The following is a 21,181-nucleotide window of genomic DNA, read 5'->3' as shown; positions in this document are numbered from 1 at the left end:
TGTAAGTTAGATAATTCTTTGTGAGATCTAAAATAAACTCCTAAGGAATGACATGAAAAATATGACATTCTAATGCTATCAAATGAGTATAAAGTAAATGAAAGTGACAAATATTATTTACACGATCATACGTCTCTATGAAGACGACTTGCTCATATTTTATTTAAAGATTCATGTTATGAATTATATGAAATCATTGTTTATCAACAACATTGATAAGAAAGACCTAGACAAAGTTGAAGTAATTCTTGGTTTCAATATTACTATATCAGAAAAGAGAACTTTTATGATAACTCTCACAAAGTTGAGAAGATCTTAAGAAAATGTAATTTATTTGACCGTAAACTTGCAATCATATATTATGATCCAAGTGTAAGAACACTTGAAATGGAGTTAGAAAAACAGAATATGCGAGCATCATTGACAGTACTTAGGTATGCCACTGAATGTATTAGACCTGACATTGTCAATGTCATGAAAATCTTGTGCAAGTTTACTAGTAGACAGATGAGAAGCATTACCATGCTATAGAAAGAGTCATGAGGTGCCTCAAGAAGACTATACTCTAGAATTACATTATGAGAAGTATCATATTGTACTTGAATGGTACAAGATACAAATGAGAAGTATCCGATAGTATTTGATTGGTACACGATAAAAAATAGGACATCATTCAGATGAGTTTTAAAGTGACCAATGACTGCACATTGAGCATCACTAGAGGAGTTGTTTGTTAAAACAATGAAGCTGACTCAGTCCACTATGGAATGAATCTGAGATGAGAACACTAGAGAAAACTAGTGAAGAAGCAAGTTGATAAGATGCTTGCTAGTTGAGAATCCTTAGTGGATAAAACCGTTTCCAGAAGTGTTAACTCATTGTGATAGTACTGTATCTATTACAAAAATTGAGAATCGTTAGTACAATGGAAAGAGACGATAATTAAGACACAAACACGTAAAGAGATAGAGAGCTAGCTACTCTCAAAAGGAACGGTTAAAGTAGATCATGTACGTACTGATAAAGAATTAGTCAATCCTTTGACGAAAGGAATTACTAGAAAGAAAGTCCTAAACACATCCAATAGGATGGGACTAATGCCCAAAGGTCACAAGTGATGGTAACCCAACCTACATGACTGAAGATCCCAAGAAATAGGTTCAATGGGTACTAACAAGTCATGAGTGATAGAACATGCTATGAGAAAATTAAGAAAGCATGAATCCTGCAGCTACAGAAGGATGAGATAATAGAAACTCTTGATGAGATCTATACTCTATGTTGAGTGAAGTACATAACTACAGGAGTACTCTTGATAGACTCACCTATACGAATGTGAAATAGAGGCCGGTTCCTATGGGGTTTGGGGCAGAATACCTAGAGCGTTCGTTAAAACTGAGATAGACGTGCAGGGCCATAAACGCAAGGGATTTTAGGATACACCTTAGGAAAAGGTTTGTGTGCGGATTCTATGTCTGAGATAGAATTCAATGTTGTAAGCAACTCTTGTAAATCAGAATATTATCCGTTATGCAAAGGTTCAAGTTGTAGGCGACACCTTTGTTTATTAGCAACCTTATAGAAACATTTTGAAGTTATTATTGAAACCATTTTTTAAATTTAAGTGGGGGATTGTTGGAACAATGGTGTGAAGATGGAAAGAAATTGGAAGGTTGGAAGATTAAACACCAAGTTATTAAACTTTGATCTAGAGTTACGTGAATTGAAAAAATAGAGTGTGGGGGTTCCACATAAAATAGAACACACACATTAGTAGTGTTTAAATAGTGGTATTTAATTTTAAATACCTTATAATGATGAAAATAATTATTATTATTATTATTATTCCTTATTCATGGATATCACTTCCCATAATTTTAGGTTATGTTTGGTGTGATAAGATTGAGAATCCAACTGAATTTCCTATCTTTCTTTCATTAGTTTGTTTCAGCTATTTTTGTGGGTTTGTTTCTCTTTGAACTTATTCGATTAGTTTGTTACTTGAGTTGATCTGTGGGTTGCTTAATTTTTAAGTTTACTTAATTCTTAAGTTTCTCCAAATTAGTTACAAACTCTCCCTATAAAAGGAGAGTTCACCTAGTTCAAAAATCACACCAAAGAGTTTCATTGAGTTGTCGGGAACTCTTTCTCTCTTCTCCCTTTCTTGACTTGTGTTGACGAGTCTTTCTTCTCTTCAACTCCTTTTTTCTGTCCCCTCGGAATTAAGAGTGCTCTTAAGACCATAGTCCCTTTTCGGTTTAATGTCCCTTCAGAATTAAGAATGGTCTTAAGTTCATAGTCCCTTCGATATTTTTATGTCCTTCGGAATAAATAATAATTTAAGATCATAGTCACTTTTTCAGTATAATGTCCCTTCAAAATTATGAATGATCTTAAATATATTCTTCTTCGATTCTTGAAGAAGTTAGACTTTAGAATGGTGTAAGACCATATTTGAGTGTCATAGCATCATAGTTGGAGAAGTTAATAATTAGAATGGTGGTAACACCATATTTGAGTGGTCTCAACACCATAATAGAGTGGTAACAGTACCATATTAAAGTGGTTTTAGTATTAAAGAGTGGTCTTATACCATATTTGAGGATGTAATTCTTGAACGGTTTTCTACAGTGCAGTAGTTAACCGCACAGTTGTAGCTGGGCTTGTTTTATCCTGGAGGCGGCGTGGTTGATAGTCTGTCTTGCACAATTTTGGGCAGTGCCACGAAACGCTATAAAGAGAGCAACCTAGTCGTGACTCAACCTAGTAACAACTTTGGTAGATAATAGAATTTGAAAATCCAAATACAACAGTTTGGAAATCCAAAAACAACAATATAAGATCATATTCAAATTTCTATATGCATTTATAATTTTTTTTTCAAATATACCCCTTATTAATACTAACCATTTTTCTTAGTATATGAAAAGCTAACATTAAATGTATTTTAAATAAAAGGTCCTTTAGTAATAGCTACAGACATTTTAGAGAACTTTATTACTTCAATAACCTTTCTTAATACTCGCGATTTTTGTAAAATATTCATTTAAAAGGGGACGAAGGGAGTAGTATAACTGACATGTAAGCACTTTTAAATGGATTTTATTGGAAAAGAATAATTGTGCAAATATTTTATGACATAAACAAGAAATTTATCACAAAAATAAATAACTCAAAATACTAATTTAATACAAACAAATAATTTATAGAAGCCCAAGATATTTGATTAACAATTTCTAAACCATTTTATTGTTCTTAAATTTTATTTCATTAGCCAACGAAACAACTTATGATAGGGGCCCAACCAAAACCCATATCATGTGAAAAACTTGTATTATTCAAATAATCATATTATGTTACTTCTTCTGCCTCCACATTTCAGCTAACTTATTCAAAGCAACAAGCGGACTTCCACCTTCTTCTCTTGCCTCCTTAGCACTTATTTTCATCTTGAAAATAATATTTCGAATCTCTTTTCCTTTATCGGAGTTCATCAATTCCCTAATTCGATCTCCTAACTCGATTCCACTCACAAACCCGTCTTTTGAATCATTTAGTTCCAAAGCAACCTTCATCTCCTCAACCAAAATCACCTTGTTCAACCTTTGTTCTGCATACAATGGCCACGCCACCATAGGCACTCCTTCACATACAGCTTCCAACACTGAGTTCCATCCACAATGTGTCACGAATCCACCAATCGAGTCATGCTTCAGTACTGCACCTTGTGGTGCCCAATTTCTTACCACCATGCCCTTTTCCTTTGTCCTCTCCCGAAACCCTTCAGGTAACAACTCATCCAGACTAAGCTCCTCTAAGTCCAACTCGCTCCTAACAACCCACAAGAATCTTTGCTCACTTTTTTCCAATCCACGTGCTATCTCATTGATCTGAGCCTTAGAAAATCTTCCCATGCTTCCAAAACTTAGCAACACAACGCTTTGACTAGGTTGCGATTCAAGCCAACTTAGACACCCAATTTCATCTGCTCCATATGAAGATGCGATCAAAGGTCCAGTACAGAAAATGGATGGAATACCATTAGGTATAAATAATCCTTCATTCAAAGCTTCAATTGCTCTTCCTTCAATACCATCAAAAGTGTTCACAATAATCCCAACACATTTCCTCATAGTTTTCATACAATCAAGCATATCTTGCAACACTTTATTCTCAGAATCTTTAAAGTCGTCAGGGTAATCATCTGTTGAAAGACTATTTGGTAACCCTGGAATTTGAAGAGGCATATGAAGATCCTTAATAGGTTTTGTAGCATTTTCATAAACAATTGGAAAATGAAGGAATGTGGCTACAAAGATAGCACCTGAAGTGAAGTAAAAATAAGTGGGGATCTCGAGTTTGTTGGTCACTTGTGAGGCACTATAGGTGAAGAAATCTAAGATAACAGCTTTCAGGTTTGTGGTTTTGGAAATAGAATGGAGAATGTTGTCAACAAGGTGGTTGCTATGTTGACAGACTTCAATGGTGCGTAAGTGTTGTGGAAGTGTTATAGGGAATGAAATTGGAGGAATGTAATGAAAATTGATTGAAGGGAATGTAGAAGAAACTGAGGCTATGTATTGTTCTTGTGGGGAAAGGGTGTGTTTGTTGATGTTGGTGTTTTTATAGGGGGGTGTAAGAATTAAAATTATGATGGAAAATGAAGGGTGATGAGTTACTATGAGTTTGCCTAATTCAATCATGGACATCAAGTGTCCACTACCAAGAGCAGGGTAAAGAACAATAGTGTCTTTCATGCTAGACAATTAGAGAAGAAAGGAGAATATTATTTTTTTTGTTTGAGGTGAATTTGCATGAAGTTATGGACAATGGGTTAGGCTATATGTTGAAATTTAAAGCGTGGGGATAAGGCTATGCTGTCAAAATTCTTAGTATGGTAATACGTAGAAAGTTCCATTCTTTTTTAGTTTGTTCCACAAAAGATAATCTTATTGAAGACTTGTCGCATAATATATTTGAACATGTTTTTAAATCGGGGTGCAAACTCTGACTCGATACATTGTAAAAGTGTAATTATTTCGGTCAAACTATATCCTAGTTTGTCGAGTTCCCTTATATTATTGTAAATAAAATAATATATTTTACTTGTTATGTTTAAAGGCCATTTTGAGTAAAAAAACAAACAAATAAATGCAATTATTTATAATATTTTTCAAGATAACATTGAAGTGTACAAATAAAAAGGAAAAAGTAAATATAGTAATTTAAGAAACGGACAAATGATATTAGTTTATATTCATATTAAGATATCTGTCTATATTTGTTTAAAACAAATCAAGTTATTTGTTAAATACATTGATATTAAAACAAACTTTTGTACCTAAAAAAAATTAGAATAACGTTTAAAAAAAAATTATTTTTTTATAATATACACTAAATTATTATTTTTTATAAAATACACTAAATTATTCTCGTTCAAACAATTCTATTAAAAAAATAATATTAGCTATTTATAATATTTTATAAAGCTATTTTACTGAAAGCACTGATCAGAAGCAGAAGCAGATAGAGTTCTACTTCTGAAGTGATGTTCAGGACTAAATGTGGATAAAGCAGAGAGAAAAAGAAGAAGGACACAAAGCAATTATACAGGTTCCTTCCGCAAACCGGAAGTAGTCCTGTCCCTAGGGCCGGAAATGAGTCGAGTCGAGTCGAAATTGTCTGAGCTTGACTCGATAAGAATCAGCTCAGCTCAAAACTCGGCTCGAGTTCGATACAAACATTTTTTTTCTCTCATTTATTTTAATTACTATTTTAATTATTGTTAATTTTTCATTAAATCAGTATTATTCCTTCAAAAAAAAAGTACATAAACATCAGAGGAAACTTGTAATAAACTACGTATTTTTTGTTTAATATTTAAGCTTGTACTCTATTAATATTTATCAAACTAATACACACACACACACACACACACACACACACACATATATATATATATATATATATATATATATATATATATATATATCGAGCTAGCTCATGAACCAACCGAGTCGAACTATATACAACTCAAGTTCAGCTCATTTATTTAACGAACTTAATTTTCAGCTCAAGTTCAACTCATTTGGTTCATGAACCAAGTTCAACGAGTTAATTGTCGAATCGAGTTCCGAACTATTGTCGAGTTGGTTCGGTTCATTGCCAGCCCTACCTGTCCCCCTTGCACTTCCAAGGAGAGTTCACTAAAATGTAATATCTGATTACAAATGCTCACTGATAAAACTAGCAAGAGACTTCAAACTACTCAAGCACAATTGCAAGATATTTCCTATGCTCCTGAACACAATCAATAGACTTCTTATGCTCAAGCACAACTGCAAGAGATTTCTATTCAAACAGAATAACAAAGAAAAATGTTTGAGGTTGAACACTTGATATACAATCAGTGGTGTTCACAATACAAATCAGATACAGACTCTTAAGACTCTAGAATTTCTAAGATATGAAAGTTGTTAAGAAATTCTAAGTGAACTTTTGATGCAGAACAATTTTGACAGAGTTTTGGCACTTGTAAATTGTTGTTGAGTCCTTTTTATTCTCTAAGTCTTCACTCCTTTATATAGAGGTGTGAAAGAGACGTTGCGAAATTTCCAGCACATCAAAATAGAGTCGTTTGAAGCTTTGATCAATCACCAATGATCTTTTTCCTGATATGGTTATTGTTCTATGAAGGATCAATTTCAAATCCATTCCAAGTCTGGAGGAACATCGTTGCAGGCATAGCTGTTTTTCTTGTCCTGTAGCAGAGACAAAAACAGAGTAGTGGAGGTAGTGGTTGTACACATCGTACAATTGTACTTTGTCAACGCTCTTTAAAGAACAAGCATCCAATGCCTTCAAATCCTTTCAAAATAGCTGTTGATACACTCTATTGGTCTTCTGCAATGCTAGGCGTGATTAAATCCATTGAACAGTCTTTGAAGCTTTAAGTCTCTCATCTTCTGATGAACTTCAGCTTCTGGTGATCTTCAGCTTCTGATGAGGTGTTTCTGATGAACTTGCTTCTGATGACGTCATCACTTCAGGAGCACTAAACTTCATGAGCACTTCGACTTCAGATGCTTCAAGCTTCATTTCATTGATTCCATTGCTCTCTTTTGTTCTTCCAGAACCTTATGAAGATATCAAATTTTTGTCTATGGTCATGTACACTTGAACATATATTAGCATATCCAATTGACAATTTTTAATATCTTGTTATCATCAAAACTCTCAAAGGGTAATGTTAAACACATTTTGTTCCAACACATTTTGTAATATATTCATATTGAGTCATGTAATTTTATTTTTTCCCTAAACCAAGTAATGTAATGATTAGGAGTTTTGTAAGTATTCTATGGAAAAATCATGTAATTAGGCAAAGCAAGATTCAAGAGGCCTCTAAAGAGATTACATATTGGGAAAATTCTATCCTAAGTCTCACGACAAGTTTGGAAGAAGAAAGCACTCAAAAAGATGAAGAAAAAGACAAAAAAAAACACTAGAAACAGAAGCAATAAATCACAGGTGTGTTGACCGCGATGCAGGTAAGAAAATAACACTGAAAAGCACTATTTTCAATGTGCACACTGAAGGCATGGCAACCTATGCATGAGGAGCGTGCGGTTCCGAGAAAATACAGCTTTCAGTTGTATTTTCTCTACAGGCTTGGGGATAAGCTCATATTTTCAACCCAAACCCAGCTAGAAACTTGCCTATAAACATAAGAGCTCTCATTCACAATTATTCATTTGGAACTTGGCGGTTCACGAGGAAGGAAAACACTATTAACATTGATGACAAAGCGTCATACGATATTTTAGACTATGATTTTAATTATTTTCTATTCAGTTGTAGGAAAATAAGATGTTATTTAGAGGAGTTGTCCACAGTTTGAAGAACATTTTATATTGTTTTCATTCGAGTCTTTGTAATTAACTTTTATCCTAAATCATGTAAATTCATAGGCGTTTTAAGTCTTTTTAGTGAGAAATAAAGTAAATCGGCAAAACAATACATCACACGAAGGATAAAAGATAAGAATAACGAAGATCGTTCATTCTTAAAAGCTTTTTAAAGACAATACAAGTTGGGGAAAATTCATCATAAGTTCTAAGGCATCTCAAAACGGAGGAACGCTCGAAAAAGAAAGAATTTCTACAAAATTTACACCTCGGCTACTATCTATCGGCCCTTGCGCTCGAGACAATTTTCAGGGCTACCGCATGTTCCCATGTGTGTCCAGCCATGCACCCTTGCGCTTTTCTGCGAGAAAAAATGCAGTTTTAGCTTGATTTCAAAGCTGGATTGGAGGAAAAAGCTCATGTCTCATCTTTTAATCACTGAGCAATGATGCACTATAAATAGAGACTCTTTCACACACTTTTATTCATTCAGAAAGCTATCGGTACAAGGCAAGAGACAAACATCAGAGCTTCAAGGCAAACGGGTTCCTCCTCTTCTTGTCCCCTCTAGGTTATATTTTTCTGTTGTTTTCCAATGATGTTGGTTGTCATGGGCAATTAAACTTCTCTTGATTAGGGTTCCACGATGAACCTCTCCTTATTTTTTGGATTCAATTAATAATTTTTTTTTATTCAGTTTATGATTCAAGTGCCTGATTTAATTTGTATATGTTCCGTTATAAATGTTTTTCAACTATCAGTTGACTGATCTCTAGGTGGAGGTAAAGGACTGACAATCATGCATATTGTTCGAACAAGAACAGTAATAAATTGCTTATTTTCTAAATTAATCTCTTTTAATCGAATATCAGTATGTTTGTTGGGGTTATGACTCATCTTTAGGGGAACACCGCAATTATAACTTTTAAATTGTGGCGAAAACAATTTAACTTCCCACCTTTATATCACGGGCTCGTGTTCCACTCTCTTGAATCAAGACATATCATAAACTAATAATTAACTTATTTAATTTAAACAAAGAAGGTAGAGGGGATTTAAGGATATCTTAATCGCGGTTAACTTTTGAATCAAAACAATTTAATATCTCATTGTGCAGGATAAAAAACATGTAACCACTTTATCTCTTTTACTATTTTTACTTTAAATATATTCCGCTAATTGTTAAGTTGAATGACAATCCATGTGGAGATAATATCTTACTACTTTAGTATTTGTTACGATTTGCTGCACTTGACAAATAAATTACTCTAATTACTACTATATTACTTATTACTCGCAAGCATTGCCATAACTCTCAATGGTGGACATTAAGAACTCTGCCACACATTTTGGATTTGCTTCATATCCATTTTAAGACAATTCCTTTAGCAAGTACACTATAGTATGCTTCAGCCAATGTGCTCCAGGAATAGACAACTCCTATTTTATTGAATCCAATGTTTCCTCGGTTTTTGTTTCTTTGAACATGACATACAACCTGAGCTTGTAGGCGTAACAAATTGTTGATGGTTTCAGAATCATACTCCTCGATCCTTCTCCATGAACATTAGATCTCCATCTATCATTCTTCCAAGGAACAAGAAATGTGTTGGCATAGAATTCATAGCCGATGTATCAATTGGACTCCTTGATCATCTCATTCAGTTGGAGCCACTCTCTCCTTTCCAATTCTTCTGTGATTTCCAGACAAGTTTCTAGATCAATTTGAAAAGCTAGTTCTTCCACAAATTGTAATTGAGAGATTTTAGGATACCTTTCGGCATGAGCCTTACTTAAAAACCTTCGACGATAATATGTGGGAGCTTGGGTCAGTTCACTTCTTGTTCTCTTACGAACCATGATTAGTTGCATTGGTGAAGGTAATGGTTATATTTGTGTTTAGAAGAAGATAAAGGGTACGAAGATGTATTGAGAGAAAGACATTAAGATTGAAAGGTAATCTTTTTGTGTTGGTTTAGAAAAGTTGATAGGAAGGTGAGGTTTGGGTAGAAGCAAAGAGGATTAGTAATCGTGTTCATGGTAATTTTTCTTGTTTATGGGAAAAAAGGTTTTTAAGAAAAGTGGAGGATTTGGTTTACGGTTTAGAATATAATGGTGTTAAAATTTGGGTTTTTCAATGAAAAGGATGAGAATTGGTAATCATGGTGTTGGGAGTATCGTTTGTAGATGAATTTGGGTGAAAATGGGTTAGGATACTTGAAAACTAGAGTTGTGAGAGAAGGGGCCCGAAAAATCCAATTTATATGGTCAGGGACATGCGTGTCGTGTCTGTAGCGACGCGCGCCACATGTCCAACAAGAAAAAACATGATTGTTGCGTAGCGCGTGTGGCTGGAAACGAGGTCACGTGCTCCATCGTGTGTACATGCGTCTTGTGCATTTTCCCCCTCTTTTTATGATGAGTTGCCTCTCATCCAGTGCTTTGTTAAGGTCATTAGCTTGACACCACCCACGTACGTTTTTTTCTTAATTTTTAGGTTAAACCATTAGCAATTTTGTAAAATTGGGGTCTCTTATTTAGGGTTTTTCCTTTTTCGCACATCTTATAGAGCACCTATTTGTACAAATCTCACCAATAGTTCTCCTAATTCCACATTGATGAGGCCCTTGCAATTTCCAAAAAGGGTCTTCCTATGATGAAAGGGAATTCTTGATCTTCCTTATTATCCAATATCACAAAACCCACCGAAAAGATAAACTTAACAATTTTCACCGTAACATCTTTTATTATGGCATGTGGAGCTTTAACCATCCCATCTGCCAAGATGAGATTCATTTGTTCTTGATGTACCTTTACTCCTACTACCTTCTTTAACATTGATAATGGCATCAAATTAATGCTCCCACCCATAACGCATAATGTTGTGTCGATAAATATCTTGTCAATTGAGCAGGGAAGAGTGAAATTATTTGGATCCTTCTTCTTCTAGGGTAGTTTTTTCTTTAAGATCAAACTACAAATTTCTGTGAACATCACTGCTTCCTTTTATTTTAGCCCCTTCTTCTTGGATATATAGAAGTTTATTCATGAACTTGTCGTAGACATGATTTTGTTTCACTTTAGTATAAAAAAATGTCATCTAAACACTTTTAAATGAATTTGTATGGAAAAGGGTAATTTAGCAAATATTTTGTACTTTATTACGATTAAAAAAATTAAAGAACAAACTTGTAACAAAAAATAAAAAAAAGTTAAAGGAGCACAAGATATTCAAATACAAATTTCTACACCATTACCAATCCACAAATATTTCGAACCACAATTTCTAAACCATTTTCTTATTCTTAAATATAATTTTTCAGACAATAAATTAACTTGTGACTAGGGAAAAAATATCCATATAACGTTATATACTTTTATTACTCAATTCTCCATACTATGTTGCTTATTCCGCTTCCACAATTGTGCCAGATTATTCAAAGCAACAAGTGAACTTCCACCTTCTTCTCTTGCCTCCTTAGCACTTATTTTCATCTTGAAAACAATTTGTCTAATCTCTTTCCCTTTATCGGAGTCCATCAATTCCTTAATTCGATCCCCTAACTCGTTTCCACTCACAAACCCATCTTTTGACTCCTTCAATTCCAAAGCCACCTTCATTTCTTCAACCAAAATCACCTTGTTCAGCCTTTGTTCTGCATACAATGGCCACGTCATCATAGGCACTCCTTCACAAATAGCTTCCAACACCGAGTTCCAACCACAATGTGTCACAAATCCACCAATCGAGTCATGCTTTAATATTGCACCTTGTGGTGCCCAATTTCTTACCACCATTCCCTTTTTCTTTGTCCTCTCCAAAAACCCTTCAGGGAGCAACTCGTCCAAACTTTGATCTTCTAAGTCCAACTCGCTCCTAACTACCCACAAGAATCTTTGCTCGCTTTTCTCCAATCCAAGTGCTATCTCATTCAATTGAGCCTTAGAAAATCTTCCCATGCTTCCAAAACTTAACAACACGACGCTTTGACTAGATTGCGACTCGAGCCAACTTAGACACTCATTTTCATCTTCTCCATAAGAAGCGGTAATCAATGGTCCTATACAAAAAATAGATGGAGTAGTTCCATCAGGAATAAATAATCCTTCATTCAAAGCTTTGTTAGCTTTTCCCTCAATAGCATCAAAAGTGTTCACAATAATCCCATCACATTGCCTCATAGTTTTTGCCGATTCAAGGAAAAACTCGGCTTCATAAGGGTAATCATCTGTTGAAATATTCTTTGGTAACCCAGGAATTCGAAGAGGCGTATGGAGATCCTTAATGGGTTTTGTAGCATTTTGGTGAATGGTTGGATAGTGAAGGAAAAGGGCTAAAACAATAGCACCTGAAGTGTAGTAAAAGTAAGTGGGGATTTCAAGCTTGGTAGTAACTTTTAAGGCATTATATGTGAGAAAATCTAAGATAACTGCTTTGAGGTTTGTGGTTTTGGAAATGGATTGGAGAATATTGTGAACATAGTGATTGCTTTGGTTAGAGAGCTCAAGGGTAAGTAAAGGTGGTGGTGGAAGTGTTGTGGGGGATGAAATTAGAGGAATGTAATGAAAATTGATTGAAGGGAATGTGGAAGATACTGAGGCTATGTATTGTTCTTGTGGAGAAAGGGTGTCTTTGTTGATAATGGTGTTTTTGTTGGGTGGAGTAAGAATTAAAATTGTGATGGAAAATGAAGGGTGGTGAGTTACTATGAGTTTACCTAATTCAATCATGGACATCAAGTGTCCACTACCAAGAGCAGGGTAAAGAACAATAGTGTCCTTCATGCTAGACAATTAGAGAAGAGAGGAGAATATTATTTTTTTTGTTTGAGGTGAATTTGCATGAAGTTATGGACAATGGGGTTAGGCTATATGTTGAAATTTAAAGCGTGGGGATAAGGCTATGCTCTCAAAATTCTTAGTATGGTAATACGTAGAAAGTTCCATTCTTTTTTAGTTGGTTCCCCAAAAGATAATCTTATTGAAGACTTGTTGCATAATATATTTCAACATCTTTTTAAATCTTGGTGGAAACTCTGACTCGATACATTGTAAAAATGTAATTATTTCGGTCAAACTATATCCTAGTTTGTCGAGTTCCCTTATATTATTGTAAATAAAATAATATATTTTACTTGTTATGTTTAAAGGCCATTTTGAGTAAAAAAACAAACAAATAAATGCAATTATTTATAATATTTTTCAAGATAACATTGAAGTGTACAAATAAAAAGGAAAAAGTAAATATAGTAATTTAAAGAAACGGACAAATGATATTATTTTATATTCATATTAAGATATCTGTCTATATTTGTTTAAAACAAATCAAGTTATTTGTTAAATACTTTGATATTAAAGTAACCTTTTATACCTAAAAAAAAAATAGAATAACATTTACAAAAACAAATTAATATAAAAGTCAAAGTAGTCAGTTAAAGAAAACTGGTATATATAATTATTTTTTATAAAATACACTAAATTATTCTTGTTCAAACAATTCTATTAAAAAATAATAATTTTAGTTATTGAAATAATTATTTTCATTCTTTATAAGAAAAATGTTTTATCATTCAATTTTATTTTTGACATTATAAAAAAGAATTTTTTATATTTAAATCATATTACTTTGCTTTGTCGTAAATATAAGATTTTTAATATACTATAAAATCATGAATCATTTTTTTTTTTTAAAATACTATAAATGTTTTGATGTTCTAGAAACAAAGTGATAATTTTTTAAATAAAGTGCAAACTTTATCGAAAAAGAAACAAAGAGTGATGACTCATTTCAATCTTTGAAAAATATCGCAAGACCTTATTTAAAAACATATTTTTTTTAAAAAATACTATAAATATTTTGATGTTCTAGAAACAAAGTGATAATGTTTTAAAATAAAGTGCAAACTTTATCAAAAAGAAACAAAGAGTGACATTTCAATCTTTGAAAAATATCGCAAGACCTTATTTGAAAAAACAAAATTAAAATTTAAAAATTTCTTCCCTCACGAAAGATATAGGAAAGAAAAATAAAATAAAAGTAGAAAATAAGATTATTATGTATTGGTTTGATATGACAAAAAATGAATACATAAAATAAATATGTTTATTTACAAAATAATATATCTTTTAAAAAAAAAATATAAAAATTCGTAAATATTCGTTACAGTCAACATATTAACATCACCAGTTAGGGTTCAACTTAAAGAAAACACACTTCACAATGAAAGCTATGAAAGAGCGACGTCAATTGTCAACGGTTGTTCCCGAAAGCTTCATGAAATTTTAATAGACCAATCAAATATTGGCATTGGCCGAAATTCACGCATGGTAATGAGTTGAATTTTGTAAAACATAAAAAAAATGTAGTGAAATTTCGCTCGTGATGGACATCGTAAAATGGGTTTTCGCTATATTAAGCATTAGCCTAAAAGAGCAATGGTACTAAACATCCAACATAATTATCCTAACTTCAACCTAGAGGATCATGTTAATTTTAATTAGAGTGGTATATAGAATGATACTACTTGAGGAAAAAATCGATAATTGTTTACAAAATCAAAGGTAGAGTGGACGTTACTCAAGTATTAACCCAAGGGAAGAACTTACCCAAAAGTGAGGCAACTAGGAAAAATGGTACCAACATTAACACTATTATCCTAACTTCAACCCTTGAGGACCATGTTAATTTTAATTAGAGTGGTATTGAATGATACTAGTTGAGGAAAAAGTCGATAATTGTTTAGAAAAGCAAAGGTAGACCGAACGTTACTCAATAATTAACCCAAGGGAGGAACTAACTCAAGTGTGAGGCAACTAGTAAAAATGGCACTAACAACCAACAATGTTATCCTAACTTCAATCGAGAGGATCATGTTAGGATCATGTTAATTTTAATTAGAATGGTATTGAGTGATACTAATTGTGGAAAAATCGATAATTGTTTAGAAAAGCAAAGGTAGACCGAATGTTACTCAATAATTAACCCAAGGGAGGAACTTACTCAAGTGTGAGGCAACTAGTAAAAATGGCACTAGCAACCAACAACGTTATCCTAACTTCAATCGAGAGGATCATGTTAATTTTAATTAGAATGGTATTGAATGATACTAATTGTGGAAAAATCGATAATTGTTTGGTAAATCAGAGGTAGGGTGAACGTTACTCAATTATTAAGCCAAAGGGAAGAACTTACCCAAAAGTGAGGCAACTAGGAAAAATGGTACCAACATTAACACTATTATCCTAACTTCAACCCTTGAGGACCATGTTAATTTTAATTAGAGTGGTACTGAATGAGGAAAAAATTGATAATTGTTTAGAAAATCAATGGTAGAGTGAATGTTACTCAATTATTAACCCAAGGGAAGAACTTATCCAAAAGTTAGGGAACTAGGAAAAATGGTACTAACATTGAACAATGTTATCCTAAGGTCAACTTTGAGGATTGGGTTAATTTTAATTAGAGTGGTATTAAATGAGGAAAAAATTGATACTCCCTCCGGTCCTTTTTATTAGAAACAAAAGTGAAATTTTTTTTTTGTCCTTTTTATAAGAAGATTGACCAAGTTTCAAGTATTTTTGAAGCTAAATTTCATTTGTGCCCTTATTTACTATGAGAGAGAATCTTAAAAGTAAGTAAGTTAGTGGAATAAAAAGTAATTAATTTAGGGTATTCATGGAAATTTTTTAAATGTAGAAGTGTATTAAATAAAGATGATTATTTTCAATGTATTTCCTTGGTCTTGATGTTTTATGTCTTTTGTTTCTTGTATAAAGGACCGGAGGGAGTAATTATTTAGAAAATCAGAGGAAGACTGAACGTTACTCAATTATTAACACAAGGGAGAACTTCAAAAGTGAGACAACTAGGAAAAATGGAACTAACATTCAACAATGTTATCCTAAGTTCAACCTTGAGGATCAAGTTAATTTTAATTACAGTGGTACTGAATGTGGAAAAAATTGATAATTGTTTAGAAAATCAAAAGGAATCAAAGGATTCAAGGAAGGTCATAAATTGCATGGAGTGAAGTTTTTCCAAAAATGCATGACACATGGAATACAAGATGACAAGGGAGTAATGTAATGAATAAAACAATTTTAAAACTAAAATAAAACCTTCACGGTTAGTTGAACCCCTCAAACAATTTTATGTGGTGCCGACTAACCCCACAAATCAACACGAGTCTTTTTGGCATGCTTTACTCTCACTTGCACATTTTTGGAGAAACTTTCAAGAAGGACAACCATCCTAAAATGATCCAACTCAAGTACGCTTACTTGTGAAGTTCTTATGCAATGAGCTACCAAAAAGAATATTCATTTTATTGGTATAGGTAGTACTAAATAATTCTTATAAGTCTATCTTCCATCATGTAGTCTCATACCTGCACAATCTTGAATCCCTCTCATTCTGACGTGAATTCGATTTAACTAAACGCTGTAAAAAATGTTTGCTTGTTTACACTTTTTGTAACATTTTTGTATCATCATTAGTACCAATAAAAAAATGTCGCCTATTAATAATTTTTGCTACATGACGCATATTTATATTTTTTGGTTGGACTTCATTTGGATTTGATGAAAAAGTTTAATTTGAACTAGCTAAAAATTGAAGATCAAACTTTATTTAGATTCAATATTATAACTCGTACAAATATTTGAAATTAGATTTCATAATGGGAATGAACGTTGCAACACAATTTCAATTACATTCTAAAAAGATTACAAGTTTTCATCCAATGAATAATGTACTCTATAAAATCCCTTTTGCATTATTCTGATTCTTCCCATCCAAGAAGAATAGGAATGACAAATGGAAGCACCCTGCATCAAGATACTTGTTAGCATATATCCTTAAAAGTATGCCCCATGCATACTTAAAGGATGGATTTTATGATTTTTTTCAAATGGATGAAAAATGGAATTTAAGACCCTATTTGTATGGATTGCAGAAGTAGGGGGGACCATACAAAAAAATCCAAGAATAACATATCTTCCACAAGACAAGTTCATATTGTTTATCAAAGGACAAGTTCACCTACTGATTATAGGTCTAATGTTCATGATTTATAATGAAGATGTTGCACCAGTGGAAACTATAGTGGATTTGAGACATTGTTGGTTGTCATATAAATTACTCTTAGAATTTTGCTCTCCACCCAGCACTTTTTACTCGCCCTGTAGCCATGCCGGAAATACTCTTGTGTTAGTTAAGTAACGCAAGTGTTAAATTCTGCGTTACTTAACTAATGCTGCGTGAGTTAACTAACGCAGGTGTAAATCTCTACGTGAGTTAACTCACGCAGGTATTAACACCTACGTGAGTTAACTCACGCATGTTCTGTTTTTGCATATTCACACTGTTTTGTTTTTGCATATTCATAAGGTTGCTTACGTGTTGGAATTTGTTAGAAAGGTTTATTATCACAACATCATAAAATGTATTCATGTAAGTTGCCAATTCAACACAACATGTGAACTCAACTAACCATTGGTTTGTGCACCATTCAACATCCTTCATTGTAGCATTCATGATGGACATGCTAACAGTGGCAGAATTGGCGGTGGGAGGTAATGATGAAACATTATTCAACCTTGAATACAATGCAAAACATGTTATAAGTGGAAGCAAACACCATAAACTCTGCTCAAACTTTGAAACATTGGGAATATATCAAAACAAAACCAGTGTGAGTTAAGTCACGCGGCGTGAGTTAAGTCACGCTGCGTGACTTAACTCACGCAAGGGATATTTTCGTCATGGTTGCAGGGCGCGAGTGAAAAGTGCTGGGTGGAGAGCAAAATTCTTACTCTTATGATCCATTTCACTAGTCCAATTGTTGCATGACATGATACTATTGCAAAAAACACTTTTTCATATCGTTCTACTAGTTATTCCTCACATGCACTTAGTTTTTTTTTTTTTTTTGTTCCCTTCGGGTGGGCTTTACATTTTGTGCCGGCTTACATGTGCTAAGTTTGGTACATAGAACATCACATAATAATAATTTTGAAAATAAGATATGTAGTAATACAATAGTATATTTTCTTTCAAATTTTATAATATAAGTATAAATAATATTTTTGGTAATTGACCGAATAATAACTAAAAAAGTGTTGGGGTAAGTGTGAGATTGGAGGGTTTTATAAGTAATTTAGTAGTATTTATTATTTAGCCAAATCTTAGTAATTTTCTAGAACTTTCTATTATTATTTCGTTTTATTTTATTTCGGGCCACAGGTTTGTTATTTCTTTCACTATATAAGCAGAACTTATGTAGCCTAAGAGGCACACTTTTTGATTCAATAAAATTATTCGAGATTTTCTCTCAATTCTGGTGGATTCTGGAAACCCTTATTTTGATAGGTTTGTTGCTTGCAACCCTATTTTCACAAGTTTGTCGCTTGCAAACTTGTTCTTTTCTATCTAGGTTTAGCGCTTGCTAACCCTACGCTTCCATACTGCGTCAGATTAGTGCAGACGACGATAGTGCAAGCAAGTGTATATGGAAGAAAAAACCTTCTGCTTGATGTGAAGCATAATGAATGAAAAGACTCGCGCTTGTGGGAGAGATCGTTGTGGCAGTTGTGAGGTGATTCAGAAGGTGTAAGGTGATTCAAAAGTTTCACATTGTTTGATTATTTTTGAATCAAATTTTTGTATAGATAATATAATATTCGCTTCTCTTGAAATAAAGAAATATAGTAACATATCCTCCTTCCAAGTGATACTGATCAAATAAATCTATAATTCTCGTGTAATGATTCAAAATAGGTCTAATGGAATAGAATAAGTTCAACTTGCATTAGATATTTAGATGATGAGTTATACTTTTTAGAATGATCTAGATCTTTTATGACGAGTCATTGTTTAGTTTGTTATAAAAACTTGAAAGGTAATGGTTTAGCCACGACGGTTGTAACTTTAACCGTCGCGGACTGAACGACATCAAGTGTTCAACTTGTTGTAGCTATTAGAAAGTGGACAATGAATTATGGTCCTAGTAATATCATCTCTTTGTCATTTCACTTCATTTACCGCTTTTATAAAATTGCAAACAAAACCAACTCAACCCTTAACTTACAACGATATTAATTGTTGAAGCATGGCTATCTCGCACATGTCATGTAGATATAATAACTCATATATTTATTTTTGATTTGTAAAACTATAACACAACAACAAATATATTAGCCGAACAGTTTAAGTTTATATATCAATATATAATATATTTAAGAAATAAAAAGCATGATTTATTATTGCAAGAGTAAAGAAAATCAATTTACATATACATCTTCTTCTGATATACACATTTAAAAAAAAAACAATTTGTAGAAACTCACATCCATTAATCAAGTGACACTTAAGCGTTGACCCGGTCAAAATTGGCTAAAATGTCACTATTGCAAAAGGGGCTAAATCTTAAAAGTTTAAAATATTCAAAAAAAAAATATTATGGGGCCAAAATTGCAACATTGGCAAACTTAAGCGGCCAAACCTTAAGTAATAAAACTAAAAAAGAAAAAGGCAAACCCTAAATTGCCACCAAACTATCCTCACTTTGTCTCAGCTGCAACTGCTTGCTTCTCTCTCCCTGTTGTCGCGTCTCTTTTCCACCGTTCCTAAAAGGTGATTATTTCTGTTTACTTCGTTTTCTGTTACAATGTTCTTACATATCCTCAGTCCAAGTTCTAGATCCTTCAGTGATGGCATGTTTGGCTAGATAGTGTGCCACCATATTGTTAGCCCTTTTAGTATGATTATTTCTGTTTACTTCGTTTTCAGTTTCAATGTTTCAATGTTCTTACTAGATAGTGTTCTTACAAACCCTTTTAGTAAACTTAACACTATTGTTAGCCCTTTTAGTAATGATTATTTCTGTTTACTTCGTTTTCTGTTTCAATATTTCAATGTTCTTACTAGATAGTGTTCTTACAAACCCTTTTAGTAAACTTAACACTATTGTCAGCCCTTTTAGTAATGATTATTTCTGTTTACTTCGTTTTTTGTTTCAATGTTTCAATGTTTTTACCGGATAGTGTTCTTACAAACCCTTTTAGTAAACTTAACACTATTGTCACCCCTTTTAATAATGATTATTTCTGTTTACTTCGTTTTCAGTTTCAATGTTTCAATGTTCTTACCGGATAGTGTTCTTACAAACCCTTTTAGTAAACTTAACACTATTGTCAGCCCTTTTAGTAATGATTATTTCTGTTTACTTCGTTTTCTATTTCAATGTTTCAATGTTCTTACCGGATAGTGTTCTTACAAACCCTTTTAGTAAACTTAACACTTTTGTCAGCCCTTTTAGTAATGATTATTTCTGTTTACTTCGTTTTCTGTTTCAATGTTTCAATGTTCTTACCGGATAGTGTTCTTACAAACCCTTTTAGTAAACTTAACACTGTTGTCAGCCCTTTTAGTAATGATTATTTCTGTTTACTTCGTTTTCTGTTTCAATGTTTCAATGTTCTTACCGGATAGTGTTCTTACAAACCCTTTTAGTAAACTTAACACTATTGTCAGCCCTTTTAGTAATGATTATTTATGTTTACTTCGTTTGCTGTTTCAATGTTTCAATGTTCTTACCGGATAGTGTTCTTACAAACCCTTTTAGTAAACTTAACACTGTTGTCAGCCCTTTTAGTAATGATTATTTCTGTTTACTTCGTTTGCTGTTTCAATGTTTCAATGTTCTTACTGGATAGTGTTCTTAAAAACCCTTTTAGTAAACTTAACACTGTTGTCAGCCCTTTTAGTAATGATTATTTCTGTTTACTTCGTTTCCTGTTTCAAAATTAGTAAACTTAACACTGTTGTCAGCCCTTTTAGTAATGATTATTTCTGTTTACTTCGTTTCTTGTTTCAATGTTCTTACTAGATAGTGTTCTTACAAACCCTTTTAGTAAACTTAACACTATTGTTAGCTCTTTTAGTAATGATTATTTCTGTTTACTTCGTTTCCTGTTTCAATGTTCTTACTAGATAGTGTTCTTACAAACCCTTTTAGTAAACTTAACACTATAGTTCAGAAAAAGGGGTTGCTTGCGTTTTATCATATTCACCAACCTACCCCAGTGCTTTAAATTGCATAAACTTAATTTTTTAAATTCAAATAACGTAGTTTTTCCTTTCAGTGCTTCATTTCGTTCCCTGTATTATGCTATTGGTAGTGTGTATTTATAAGATAAATGTAATTTATTTTATCAGATGATCGTTTCGCTGTGGAATATTCGTGGGAGTGGAAAACATGGTAAAACATATATGA

General features: G+C 32.9%; 1 protein-coding gene and 1 pseudogene across 3 annotated transcripts in view; both read right to left on the bottom strand.

The window, feature by feature from the left end:
- The window catches only part of LOC146914132 (UDP-glycosyltransferase 1-like), a 52,024-nt gene extending 39,156 nt beyond the window's left edge, over positions 1-12,868 (bottom strand). Inside the window, exon 1 of one of the 2 annotated variants that reach the window (XM_085717056.1) lies at positions 11,393-12,868. In XM_085717056.1, the coding sequence (XP_085573182.1) occupies positions 11,393-12,692 (1,300 nt within the window). In that variant the 5' untranslated portion in view covers positions 12,693-12,868. Of the gene's footprint in view, positions 1-11,135 lie in introns of those variants that run through there. The other variant, XM_085717055.1, reaches the window with a different exon arrangement.
- Positions 3,076-5,020, bottom strand: LOC146914133 (UDP-glycosyltransferase 1 pseudogene; annotated as a pseudogene). Its single transcript, XR_015013911.1, has one exon. The product of XR_015013911.1 is annotated as a UDP-glycosyltransferase 1 pseudogene (transcript).
- Positions 12,869-21,181: the final 8,313 nt, after the last annotated feature.

This window comes from Medicago sativa, chromosome 6 (genome assembly GCF_051527215.1).
Source record: "Medicago sativa cultivar Bolivia chromosome 6, Bolivia_mono, whole genome shotgun sequence".
Classification (NCBI taxonomy): Eukaryota; Viridiplantae; Streptophyta; class Magnoliopsida; order Fabales; family Fabaceae; genus Medicago; species Medicago sativa.
Note: the sequence above shows the minus strand (reverse complement) of the source record. Positions and strands in the feature narration are given on the sequence as shown.